Here is a 12,523-nt window from a genome sequence, read left to right as displayed (position 1 = left end):
CCCTGTGTTTTATTTTTTTATATATAACTAGCAAAATGGTTCCCATACTGGTCTGGTCCATTTTGTCTTTATTTCCTCCTTTTTCTAAATTAACTGAATAAGCCAGACAGACGTAGTGCTGCATGTCTATAATCCTAGCACTTGAGGGCCGGGGATTTAGCTCAGTGTCGCTGCCTGCTGCGCAAGTGCAAGGACCCAAGTTCGATCCCTGGTACAGGAAAAAAATAAATAAATAAATAAGAATTATAATCCTAGCACTTGGGAGGCTTAGGTAGGAGAATCATAAGGCTAACCTGGGCTATATACTGAGACCCTGTCTCAAAAAACCAAGAATAATAATTCAAAAAACTGTATATTTATGAGATCATTTCATATCAGAAGGAAAATAAAGCCATGTCCTATCTCATTGAGATCTGAGGAAGAGACAGGGTGAGAAAATTTTTCCTATCCTTTTCCTTTATGACATTGCAAGTATGAGTATAACTATTTATTTAATATCTTTCTCCCTCATGAGGCTGTAGACTTCACAAGGGCAGGATAAGGCCTATACACTGATATATTCCCAGTGCCTTCCAGGGTCTGGAAATTTGCAGATGCTCAGGAAATAGGTGTTGAATGAATGCTGATAATGAATGAGGTGGTTTCATCATTTCTGTGCACATTAGTTTCCCTGGTGGGAAGTGAACCAATGCTAGAACCTGCCTCCTATCAAAGGGAAAGCCAGAAAAAGCAAGAAACTGCCACTAGGTAGATAAGAAGGGTGTTGGACAAGGATGAGCCCTATCAGTGTCATGAGACACAGATGAAAGACACTCAAAGCAGAATGGGGTCAAGGAGGGTGGTCTCACTGAGCTACATCCCCAGCCCTTTGTATTTTTAAAATTTGAGACAGAGTCTTGCTAAGTTGTCCAGACTGGTGTCAAACTTGCCATCCCACTGCCTCAGCCTCCCAAGAAGCTGGGATTACAAGCATATGTCACCACACATATCCCAAAGGTCCATCTTTAAAGACCGAAGTTCTTATGGCATGGACTGAATTCCTTACTGTGGCCTGCAAGACCCTTAAATCCAGCCTCACCCACCACTGCAGCCTCTTTACTCACACTCTTTCACTCCCTGGCCTCCACACATCCCTGCCTGTAAGCTTCCTTTTCTCTCTATCCCAAACAGCCTCAGAACCTGTGTACACAGTTTCCTCTGCCTGGAACTTGCTCCCCAACTCAGTTACTTCCCGCATTCAATGATGTCAATGGTGACATTCATTTTTCTGGGGTCAGTTTAAACATCATTCCTCGCAGAAGCCTTTGACACGGTGGATTGGGTTAGGTGCTTCAGATACTGCCACACCTTCTCTGAAGCACATCATAAGCACCATTTATTCAGTGTGTTTTCCCTGCTAGGCTGTAAGCAAGGATCACTTGTGTAAGCAAGGATCACTATACTCCCAGTATCAAGCATACAGTGAATATTTAACCAAGCAATGATGAATGACTATCATGTGGCCTCCAACTTAAAATGTTAAATGGTTCTTCATAGCTTTTAGGGTAACTTAACATCCATGGCCCATCATGATCCAGCCCTCATTCATCAACCTCTCTCAGACCCTTGGCTCAGTCAGACTGAAGTTCAGGTGTTTTCCAAAGGCATCAAATTGTTTTATAATTGCATGCCTTTTCACAGGCTAGTCCTTCTGGCTGGTGTGCTATTCTTGATAATTCCTAATCTGTTCTTCAAACAAATCAGAGGGTCACCCTCCTTGACCCCATTCTGATTTGAGTGTCTTTCATCTGTGTTCTCATCACACTCTGAATGGGCTCATCCCTGCCCAACACCCTCCTCATCCACTTAGTGACAGTTTCTTGCTTTTTCTGGCTTTTCCTTCTCAGTTTCTTCTTTTGATCCTCTTCCTTTTGCCATTTTCAAATGCTGGTGCTCCCCAGGGCTTCGGTGTGGACCTTCCATACAAACTCCACAAGTAAGCTCCTCTTTACATAGGATTTCAACCATCACCCATGTGTCTGTGACTCCCTAGTGCATATCTCCAACCCAGCTACTCTCCTGACCTCCAGACCCATCTTCCTAGTGTCCAGGGACAGCCCCACTTAGGTGTCCTACAGTTCTTACTGTACATTACCATGGTGTACAGAACTGACACCGTCACTCTTTACCACTCCCAAACCAGCTCCTCCCATTTGCCTGTTCCAAACGTGGCATTAGCATCTACCCAATCAGTCATACTCAAGCACTCAGTCTCTCATAGGATTCTCTTCCTTCATCACTTTCCCTGCCCACAGCCAACTATCAATTTATTAACCATGACCTTCTAGTTATCTATTAACTTTCTCTCATTCCCTCTTTCTTTCCATGTTGGTTTTCTTTGGCCTTGTTAGTTCTCTACTGGATAACTGTAATCATACCCTATCTTGTGCCTTTCAAGCTATCCTATATCCTGTGCTTAGAGTGATCAGTCTTAAAAACAAATCTGAGCAGGCTGGGGATTTAGCTCAGTGGTGCTATGCTTGCCTTGCAAGCGCAAAGTCCTGAGTTCGATCGCCGGTACTGCAAAGAAAAAAAATTCCGATCATGCCAATTTCCTGCTTAAAATCCTTCAGTGACTCCCCCCAAACCTCACTTTCTTGGCACTGCACACCCTCCTTTCATTGTCTCACCCCATGAGGAATATCCTTGCAACATTCCTCCATGTGGAGACATCTGCAGTTCCAAGAATGTGCCACCTGTCCTTCCTGCTTTGTACCACTGTCTCGTGGTTCTCCCTGATAAAGCGCTACCTCAGAGTCATTTGCCTCTCATTCTTTGTCCTTTTAGACTCAGCTCAGGTATTAATGACATCCTTGGGGAAGTTTTCTTAACAACCACCTCCCAAGGTTTATGTGTTGCTAAGTTCTCCTAGAGAAATGATCACATTGTTTATCATTTGTTTATTTGTCTGTCTTCTCTGCTAGGCAGTGAGTCTTCTGGGACAGAGAACAAATGGTATTTATCTTTGTATCCCAGAATTCAGCAGAAAGACCAACATACAGTAGATGGTCAATAGATGTCTGGTGAAAAAATTAAGCAATTATGGAATTGCTCTGTCCTACCCAGATAAGGCTGAATTTCAACCATTCTAGAGCACCAGAATACTTGAGGACCTCAACACATGACTCCCTAACCTTCAACCATCACTGTTCACATAGATGGAGAACCTTCCCACCCCTAGCCCAAAGGTACCATCTCTCCCTGGATGGAGAAGATACTTCTTATTCTCTAAGCTTCCACTTCTGCCTGAAACTCCAAATTATTCCCTGTCCTGGCTTTCCCTTGAACATAAGAATCACAGATTTAGCTCCCTACTTCCCCCAACCCTGTACTGGAGGCTGAATTCAGGGCCATGCACATTCCAGACAAGCACTTTACCACTGAGCTACACTCCCAGCCTTTTTCATTTTATTTTGAGACAGGGTCTCTCCCTAAGTCACCCAGGCTGGTATCGAATTTGTGATCCTCCTGCCTCAACTTTTTGAGTAGCTGGGTTCACAGGCATAGCCACCAGGCCTAACTCAACTCCTTACTTGGTACTTCCTCTTGGGAGCCTAATAAGCATGTCTGACTTAATATGACCTGCACCAAATTCCTCCTGCATCTCAAAAAGATGCCAGTGCCTCACAGTTAGCTGCCCAGTTTCCAAACTTTTGAAGGCATCTTTGCTTCATTCCTCATATTCTGTATATGAGCTCTCAGTATATCTTCCTGGCTCCACAGTCAAAGTATATCCAGAATCCAACCATGTCTCTGCCTCAGCCAAACTGGCTGCCTCACTGTTCCTCAAAAATGCTGAGTCTTTTCACTTACTGGTCCCTCTGCCTGAAACACTCTTTGCCCTAGATATCCACAGAAGCTCTTAGAGCTCTTAGATCTTTACTTAAATGCCACCTATCAGAGAAGTCCTCTCTGACCTTATTAAAAAGACATTGCCCATGGGGTGGAGGGGTTTAGCTCAGTGGCGCCAGTGCCTGCCTGGCAAGCACAAGGTCCTGAGTTCAATCCCCGTTCTGCAAAAAAAAAAAAAAAAAAAGGCGTCTTCCTCTATCACTTTCTGGTCCCTTACACTTTTTAAGTCTGTTTGATATGCCATGTGAATATTTAAATTAAACATAGTGAATATTTAAATTAAAATTTTATTACAGTATTTATTGTAGTATTATTTATTACAGTATTATTGTAGTATTTTGAGGGGATCCTCAAAATACTCCCCCTTACTTTGAACATACTTATCTTCTCATTATTGTCACTTTCTGAAACAGTTCTAGAAGTCCTCTTTCTTGAGTCTTTTTAGTTGCACTGCTGTGGCTGCCTTGATGTCCTGAACTGATTAAAAACATTTACCTTTCACAGTCTTTTTGACTCTGGGGAAGAGCCACAAGTTCCATGGTGCTAGATCTGGTGAGTAAGGTGGATGAGGGCACACTATGATGTTTTTACAAGTATGCCTTTCTATTGGCATCTCAGTAGCAGCATTCACTGTATTTTTGATCATACCTCATAAAGATGTGAAAGAGGACTTCAGAACTGTTTCACAAAATGGCAGGAACAATGGGCTAAGTGTGTTTAAAGCAAGGGGAGTATTTTGAAGGGAATAGGAGTAATGTGTCTTTTACTGTAATAAAATTTTTCTCACTGTATTTTTAGCATACTGTATTTATTTGCTTGTTTGTATAAATGTGAATACAAATATATTTGGTCACTCATGCTCTGCAAACCATACTCTCCACCCTCCTGGGATGGAGGAGACTCTCCTCTTGGCCTCATGGGCCCCATTCCTGGGCTTGGCAGGCAGCTTGGTTCCTGGCCACTCACCAGTCGAGAGTTGTAGATAGGTGATTTGATGGGTGTGGCCACAGGACAGTTGATTCGCTTCTCCTTTTGGCGTCGGTTGCAGAACCAGACCCTCACTACCTCCTTCTCCATGGAGAGTTGCTCTGCAATCATGGAGATCTCTTCCGAGCTGGGTTTGGGGTTCTATAGAGATGAAGACATGGACTGAGGTCAGGAGGAGCTGATGTTCCAAAGAAGTAGGATTGAACAATATATGGATCAAAAGCTTTAGAGTCAAACCTAGCATGGAACACTGGATTTATCACTTACGTACTGTGTATCCTTAGGAAAAATCTTTTCTTTTGTAATTCAATTTTTATTAGTGCCTATTGACAAAATACTGGGCTTCGATGAATATATTTTGATCATATCCATCCCCTCATTCTTTCCTTATATCCCCTCTCTTTTACTCTCTCCCTCATTAATAATATCCTCTCTTCTACTTTCATGTCATTTTCATTTTTTAGATTTCAGATAGTGGGGAGAACATGTGATACTCATCTTCCTGACTCTGGGTTATTTTGCTTAACATCCAGTTTCATCCACTTTCCTGCAAATGACAAAATTTTGCTTTTTATGGCTGAATAATATTCCATCTATGTGTATATATACATTTTCTTTGTCTATTCATCTGTTGATGGGCACTTAGGATGGTTCCATATCTTGGCTACTGTGAATTGTGCCATAATAAATATAGGTTTGCAGATACAGGTATCCTTATAAAGTGCTGATTGTAATAACTTTGGGTATATACCAAGGAGTAGTATAGCTAGCTCAAATGGTGGCTCTATTTTTAGTTTCGTTTTTTGTTTTTTTTGATACCGGGCGTCGAACTCGGGTCCTTGTGCTTGCGCAGCAGGAAATGAAACCACTGAGCTAAATCCCTGGCCCTATTTTCAGTTTTTTGAGAAACTTCTATACTGATTTCCATGGCCACTGTGTTAATTTACATTCCTGCCAGCAGTATAGAAGTATTCCTTTCTCCCCACATCCTTGATAATACTTTCATTTTTCTTTTTGGTGATGACCATTCTGACTAGGGTAAAGTGGACTTTCAGTGGAGTTTTGATCTGCATTTTCCCAATGGCAAAATATATTGAACATTTTTTCATATGCTTCCTGGCCACTTGTTCTTCTTTTGAGAAATGTCTGTTTAATTCATTTGCCCAAGTATTGATTAGGCTTTTTGCTTTTTTTTGGTGTAAGTTTTTGGAATTATTTATATATTCTAAACATTAATGCTTTTGGAATAGTAACTGGCAAAGATTTTCTCCCATTCTGTAGGCTTTTTCTTCATTCTGTTACTTATTTCCACTGCTGTGCAGCAACTTTTTAATTTGAGGTAATCCTATTTGTTGATTTTCGCTATTATTTCTTGTGCTATTAAAGTCCTATTCAGAAAGTCTTTGGCTTTGTTTGTGGCTTCAGATGTTTCTCCTATGTTTCCTTCTAGTAGTTTTAAAATAGTAGGTCTTATACCTAGGTCTTTGATCTACAGTAAATTTGATTTTTGTACAGTGTGAAAGATAGGGTTCTAGTTTCAAACTTCTACATATAGATATTCATTTTTCCTAGCACCATTTGTTAAAAAGACTATCTTCAACATGTTTTGGGCTTCGTTGTCAAGAATAAGACGGCTGTAGCTCTTATGGATCCTGGCTGCTACAAAGCAAGCTGTTTCCTCTGCCACAGGCCCCTGCATGACATTCTGTCTCACTTCAGACCCAGAGCACCAAGGCCAAGCAACCACAGACTGCAACTGCGAGGCAAAATACACCCTTTCTCTTTAAAACAACAACAACAACAACAACAATAAGATGGCTGTAGTTGTGTGTGTTTGTTTCTATGTCCTCTATGATATCCTGTTGGTCTGTGTCTACTTTTGTGCCATTACCATGCTGTTTTGTTATTCTGGCTTTGTAGTAAAATTTGAAATCAGGTGTTATGGATTCCTCCAGCCTTGCTCTTTTTGCTTAAGATTGCTTTGACTATTCTGAATCTTTTGTGTTTTTATATGAATTTTAGGATTATTTTCCTATTCTGTGAATGACGTCATTGGTATTTTTTTTTTTTGGTTCCAGGGATCAACTCGGGTCCTTGCACTTGCGCAGCAGGCAGCGAAACCACTGAGCTAAATCCCCGGCCTGTCATTGGTATTTTGATAGTGACTGCATTGACTCAGTAGACCACTTGTGGTAATGTAGCCATTAAAACTTAATTAATTAATTAATTAATTTTGGTACCAGGGATCAAACTCAGGACCTTGAGCTTGCCAGGCAGGCAAGACACTACTGAGCTACATTCCCAGCCCCACGTGGCCATTTTAATAATAAGTTTGTGAGATCTTTCCATTTTTTAATGTCCACTTCAATTTCTTTCTTCAGTGGTCTCTAATTTTTACTGTAGAAGTCTTTCGTCTATTGTTTAGGTTAATTTCTAGGTATTTTTTGAAGCTGTTATGAATGGAATTGTTTCCCTGATTTCTTTTCAGTTGGTTCATTTTTGGGGTATAGAAAAGCTATTGAGCTTTTAAGGTTCATTTTTTATTCTGTCTTTTTTGTCTACGGTACTGGAGATTTAACCCAGGGCCTCAATATGCTAAGCAAGTGCTCTACCACTGAGCTATATAACCAGTTCTTATATTTATATTCATATTCATATTTATAACTCATATTTATAATTATAACACTAAGTTGCCCAGGCAGATCTTGAACTTTCAGTCTTCCTATCTTAGCCTCCCAAGTAGCTAGAATTACAGATGTGTGCCACTGCTGATTTTAATTCCTTCAGGTATATACCTCTCATCTACAAAATGAGAATGATAGTGCCTACCATGCAGGATTATGGTGAGGATTAATTGAGAAAATGTGTGCAAACTACCGAGCACAAGGCTGGCACGGGGTAGAGGTACCATAAAGGTGCATCTCTCCTTACACTCCTTCCCTCAGCAGCAGTTAGGAAGAGAGTGTCCATGGATGAGTTACGAGGGGCAGGAAAAAAAATCCCAGAAATACATGCTCCCATATCCTTTTCCCTTGTCATCTCTTCCTAGAAAACGCGGAAGCTAAAACTCTCAGATTTGTTAAATCTGCAGGATAGCAATATTGTACATAATGTGAGAGCACCACACCTTTGCTGGGACCCCTCACAACCCAGTCTGTGGTTTGAGCCCATTTCTCTACACTCCTGCACCCTCTCTTAGCCATGCTGCACTGAAAAACCTAAAAAGAAGGACAAGTCAGCTTTTGTCATCCTGCCAGAAGAACACAGCCATCAAGTCCTTATGGAGATGTATGGGGGATCAGCTGAAAGGGTGGCAGCCCTGGGAGCCAAGTCCAGCAAGGCTGGACTAGGCCCCGGGCCCTGGAGACATGCAGTGCCAAGTAGGCCCTGAAGGCTGGGACCTGAGGGATTCTGACTAGAAGTTCTTCAGCTCTCATCTATTTTTCCCTCTTCTCTACCCTAGCTCCCATGGGGCTCACAGTTTCTACACACTGCCTCAAGAATATGCTTTTGCCACAAGTTCAAAATCATATGGAATATGATCACAAGTATTTAAATGTGCATAGAAAAAAAGGAATAGAAGAAAGAACATTCAGATGGGTTTGAAATGCTTTTTTTCTTGGTATTTCCCTCCCTGTATTTTCTAAGTTGTTTAGAATGAGCATTTATTACTTTTATTTATTTTTTCAGTATGGAGGGATTGAACCTAGGGAGCACTGAGCTATATCTCAAGACCTTTTATTTGTTTGTTTGGTTTTGGCTTTGGTTTTTGAGACAGGATTTTGTAAGTTACTCAGCTTGGCCTAGAACTTGGGATTCTCCTTCCCTAGACTCCTGAGTAACGGGGATTATACCACCACAATGGGCTAATTACATTTTAAATTTGGAATACACAAAATCTACCTCAAAGAAGATAGGGACTTATATACAATGCCCTGTATTTGTTCCCTTTACTTCAGCTGGATATAGAAATACACTGTCTTCTGGAACCCCATATTCCAGTCTTTAAATCTCCTAGTGAGAGGGACAACAGGCCCCAAATAAACATCCAAGCTCAATGAGGGGAAGCTTCTGGAACCCTAGATGAAAGGCAGCCTCCCTCTCAAATCCACCAGGAGAGGGAGGGTGACTTGGCCTCTGACCATTTTCCAGCAGGTGCCTGGTCTCTTAGCTGTATGGTGCCTGCTTGCCAAGCTGGCCTACCCACTTCCACCCAAGGAACCTGCTCACATCTTGAAATCTCTTCTCCAGAGTCAGGCGGATATTGGTCTCAATGCTGGTCCGTTTCTTTCTCTTCCTGCCAAACACTTCATTGAGGGTAGGGTAAGAGCTAGGTGCACTCACGGAAGGGTCTGATGGAGACGACTCTGGAGGGGGTTGAAAGAGCAAAAGGAGCTCAGAGGAGGGAGACGGGTGGCTGGGTTAGGCCCTGCTATAACAGACTCGAGGTCCAACAGCCCTTCCCGGTGGGTTCTATGGTGGAATTTTCAGGACCAGCCCCCTCCCCCAGCAGGGGACCCCAAACAGACCGAGACTCCTGCTTCTCCTCGTTGCTCAGGGCAAAGGTCCTCCATGCCTCCCACCGCAGAGTCTCCAGTGTTTGTGGTCATGGTTCAGGGAGGCCCAGGCATCGGCGGCATGTGTGGGTGTGAGTGGGCACAGGCAGGGCTCCTACAAGTAACACTCACCAGTCTGTCTTGTATAGATATGCCTGGATGTGAATACCGAGTAGAGTGGAAAATAGCCTTCTGAGCCAAAAGCACTGGCGCTTGGTGGCAGAATGTTGATGCTGAAGCCCTTTGTTCATCAGTGCAAGTGTTGGAGCTAAGGTGTAGGGTGGACAGGAGGCATGTGCCTTTGGAAGGGGTCAGGTGTTTGGGTGGGTGGGGGGTGATCCCAATAGAAAAGATCTGCAAGGCCCTTTCCCAAAGATCTTAGGACCCTCTGATCATTTCTTTTACTTTAGTAGTTCGATCAATATTGTCTCAGGGACAGCCTGTTGAGGGAGGCGGAGGAACGTCTTTGTTGTTTCACATGCTTTTGCATGGAGGGACTTCCACGAGGGTCACACTGCTAGCTGCCATCCTTCCCTTGCTGCCCGTTCCACAGTAACCAGTAATCCACACATATCCACCAAACAGAACCCAGGCCTGGATTCTGTTTCCTTCTCTCTCCACCTAGTCCAAGGGCTCTCAAGCAGGAGCCACGCTCTTCACCATCACCATTCCTCCTGGGGACACTTGGCAATGTCTGGAGACATGTTGGGAAGTCTCAACTTGGGAGCCAGTGTTACTGGTAAATAGTAGGTAGAGACCAGGGATGCTGGTAACTATCTTTCAATGGCCACCCTCCTCCCAAAGATTTATCTGGCCCTAAATTTCCATAATGCAGACTGAGAAACCCTGCTTACGCCCATCTCTGATGCCAAACTCTTTCAGTCAACATTCCAAACACCATAGTTTATATATACCCTTGATCCCCTGGAAAGACTGGATCCTGACTGAATCCTCCTGCAAACCCCACTCCTGGTGTAAGACTTTCCCAGTTCATCTAGACCACAGTCACTGGCTGGGCACGGAAACCTGCTCCAGAACTAGGCAGGTAAAGACCCTGTGCTGTGCTTGTGACTGTCCATCCAGGGCCCACTGCCCTATCTCCTTGTCCTAGGCCTACTCCAGATAGCAATCTTGTACATGTATGTGCTCTGCAGATCCAAGCTTTGTCTCTAGGGAGTTGTCTAGACTAAGGAGGTCTGGGGTGGAGAATGGAATGGAATGGGAAAAAGTCTTCAGGGTCACAGATCTAAAACCATGTCCTCCAAAGGACTTTCTTTCTAAGTAATAACCATGATATTTTCAGGTCTACTTGCCTATATTCCATGTTTTATTTCTCAATTCTTTCTAAGCTTAGGAGAAGAAATGGGTGCTATGTCATGACCCTCTAAAGCCCAAATACAGACAAATCATTAGAACAATCCCTACAGAATCCTTGGGCCCATTCCTGCTGATTCCCCAGAGGTCTACCTGCGTCATTCAGCCACTTCTCCAGCAGTGGCTTGAGCTTGCACATGTTCTTAAAGCTCAGGTTGAGGGCCTCGAACCGTGAGATGGTGGTCTGGCTGAAGTCATTGCCATACAGCTTTCCCATTGCCAACCCTACATCTCCCTGTGCAAGAGATGGAGATTGAGGATAATGAGAGGCAGGCTTGTCCTCTTTGCCCACATCTACCACCACTCTGGTTCATAGCATACATCCAACTAGAACCTGAGGTACCCACTTTAGCTCCTTTCCAAGTCTTTTCCCTCTAGGATGGAGAATTGGTTTATTTCTCTTCCTAGACTCTGAGTAGGCTGTGCCTTGCCTGGCTTTCATTCCTCTCCCCTCCACCAGCCATGTCCTCAGTTTCCCTTCTACTGGCAGCTGTGCCCTGTTTTCGGGGAACTCAGGGACATGATGGGCCTTCAAACACGTTGAGCCTTGGGCTGCTCTTACACACGCACTCAATTTCTTTCATTATCCTCTCCCTAAACCAAACCTGTGTGAAGCCCAGCTTGATACGTCTCTGCTTGAAGGTCTTGGCAAACTTCTCCAGCTCCTCCAAGTCACTGGGCTCATCAGTCCCTCCAGAACTAGGTAGATGCTTGGGTGCTGGGAGGTGCTGTGATGCTTCTAGGTGAGGTTCTAAAGAGGATCCTGGCAGCCCAGGACGTCCAACTGCCTGATAAGGGAACACATACCAAGCAGATCCACAATGATTCAACAAACTAAGCAGCATTCTTTGGTGTTTGTCACTAATAGTCCACTTAGAGGATGGCAAATCTTTGGGTACATTTAGTCCTATTTTTGAAATGGTGTGGAGGTAGAAATTAGAGTTTCTGTGAAGATATAGTAAATATCTGGGACACTGGGTTGAAACAGAAGGAGTATCGGGTAAGGAGGTAGCCTTTCTGGGTGTTAGTCTGTGACTCACTATTTGACTCTGAGCAGGTTACTTCCTCCTTTCAGTTTTCCCACCATAAAAGGAGTGAGCAGCATTGTTTACAGAGATTCCACAAACAAATCTCAGAATGGGACAAGGAAAAGGTTTGTTTGCCTTGCCTTTTCTTTTCCACAAAGCAAAGTAACTGAGATATTGACATGTACCAACTGAAGACAACAGAGAACAATGGAGAACTCATGATATTCACAGAACTTTCATACAATCTCAAACTCCTGTGAGTGCCATTTTACTTTTTATACCATCGGGTTTTTTTTGTGACGGTTGATTTTAATCAAAGGCATTTTAATCACTGCTATCTAAATGCACCTTAATCTCATCTGTGATTGTCAGGACATATTCTTTAGCCTATTCTCCTAGGAAAATGTGTCCTTAAAGCAAGAACTGTGCCTATTTGGTGCCCGGAATAGATCCAGGCTTAAAACATTTATTATTCCACAAAGATGGAGTATGATCCAGGCCTAGGGCTTCAGGCACTGTGTCCGTCTCAGAGGCTACTGCCCATGTAGATAACTTGGGCTAAATACATCTTCTCCTCCCCAGTTTTCTCTTTTCCTAAACTGAGTTAGCTCCTTCTCCCATGAAAATATTCAAGTTTACCATTCAGGTAGGCATCTCATGATGAAGAGAGTGAAAGAACCAGAGATA

At 43.2% G+C, this 12,523-nt stretch overlaps 1 protein-coding gene across 8 annotated transcripts in view; it reads right to left on the bottom strand.

Annotated features, from left to right (window-relative positions):
* Positions 1 to 12,523, bottom strand: part of Pou2f3 (POU class 2 homeobox 3) — a 78,990-nt gene that overhangs the window by 5,393 nt on the left and 61,074 nt on the right. For 6 of the 8 annotated variants that reach the window (XM_004856809.3, XM_021237762.2, XM_021237761.2 and 3 more), the window contains 4 exons: positions 11,414 to 11,596; positions 10,902 to 11,043; positions 9,109 to 9,245; positions 4,858 to 5,019 (listed from right to left, as the gene is read on the bottom strand). In XM_004856809.3, the coding sequence (XP_004856866.1) occupies positions 4,858 to 5,019; positions 9,109 to 9,245; positions 10,902 to 11,043; positions 11,414 to 11,596 (624 nt within the window). The remainder of the gene's footprint in view (positions 1 to 4,857; positions 5,020 to 9,108; positions 9,246 to 10,901; positions 11,044 to 11,413; positions 11,597 to 12,523) is intronic. The other 2 variants (XM_021237766.2, XM_021237765.2) reach the window with 1 other exon arrangement.

The sequence above is a fragment of the Heterocephalus glaber genome, unplaced genomic scaffold (genome assembly GCF_053883595.1).
Source record: "Heterocephalus glaber isolate CG9 unplaced genomic scaffold, H.glaber_assembly_v1.0 deba00001429, whole genome shotgun sequence".
In the NCBI taxonomy this organism is placed as follows: Eukaryota; Metazoa; Chordata; class Mammalia; order Rodentia; family Bathyergidae; genus Heterocephalus; species Heterocephalus glaber.
The sequence above is the reverse complement of the archived record's forward strand: the minus strand, read 5'-3'. Positions and strand labels throughout refer to the sequence as shown.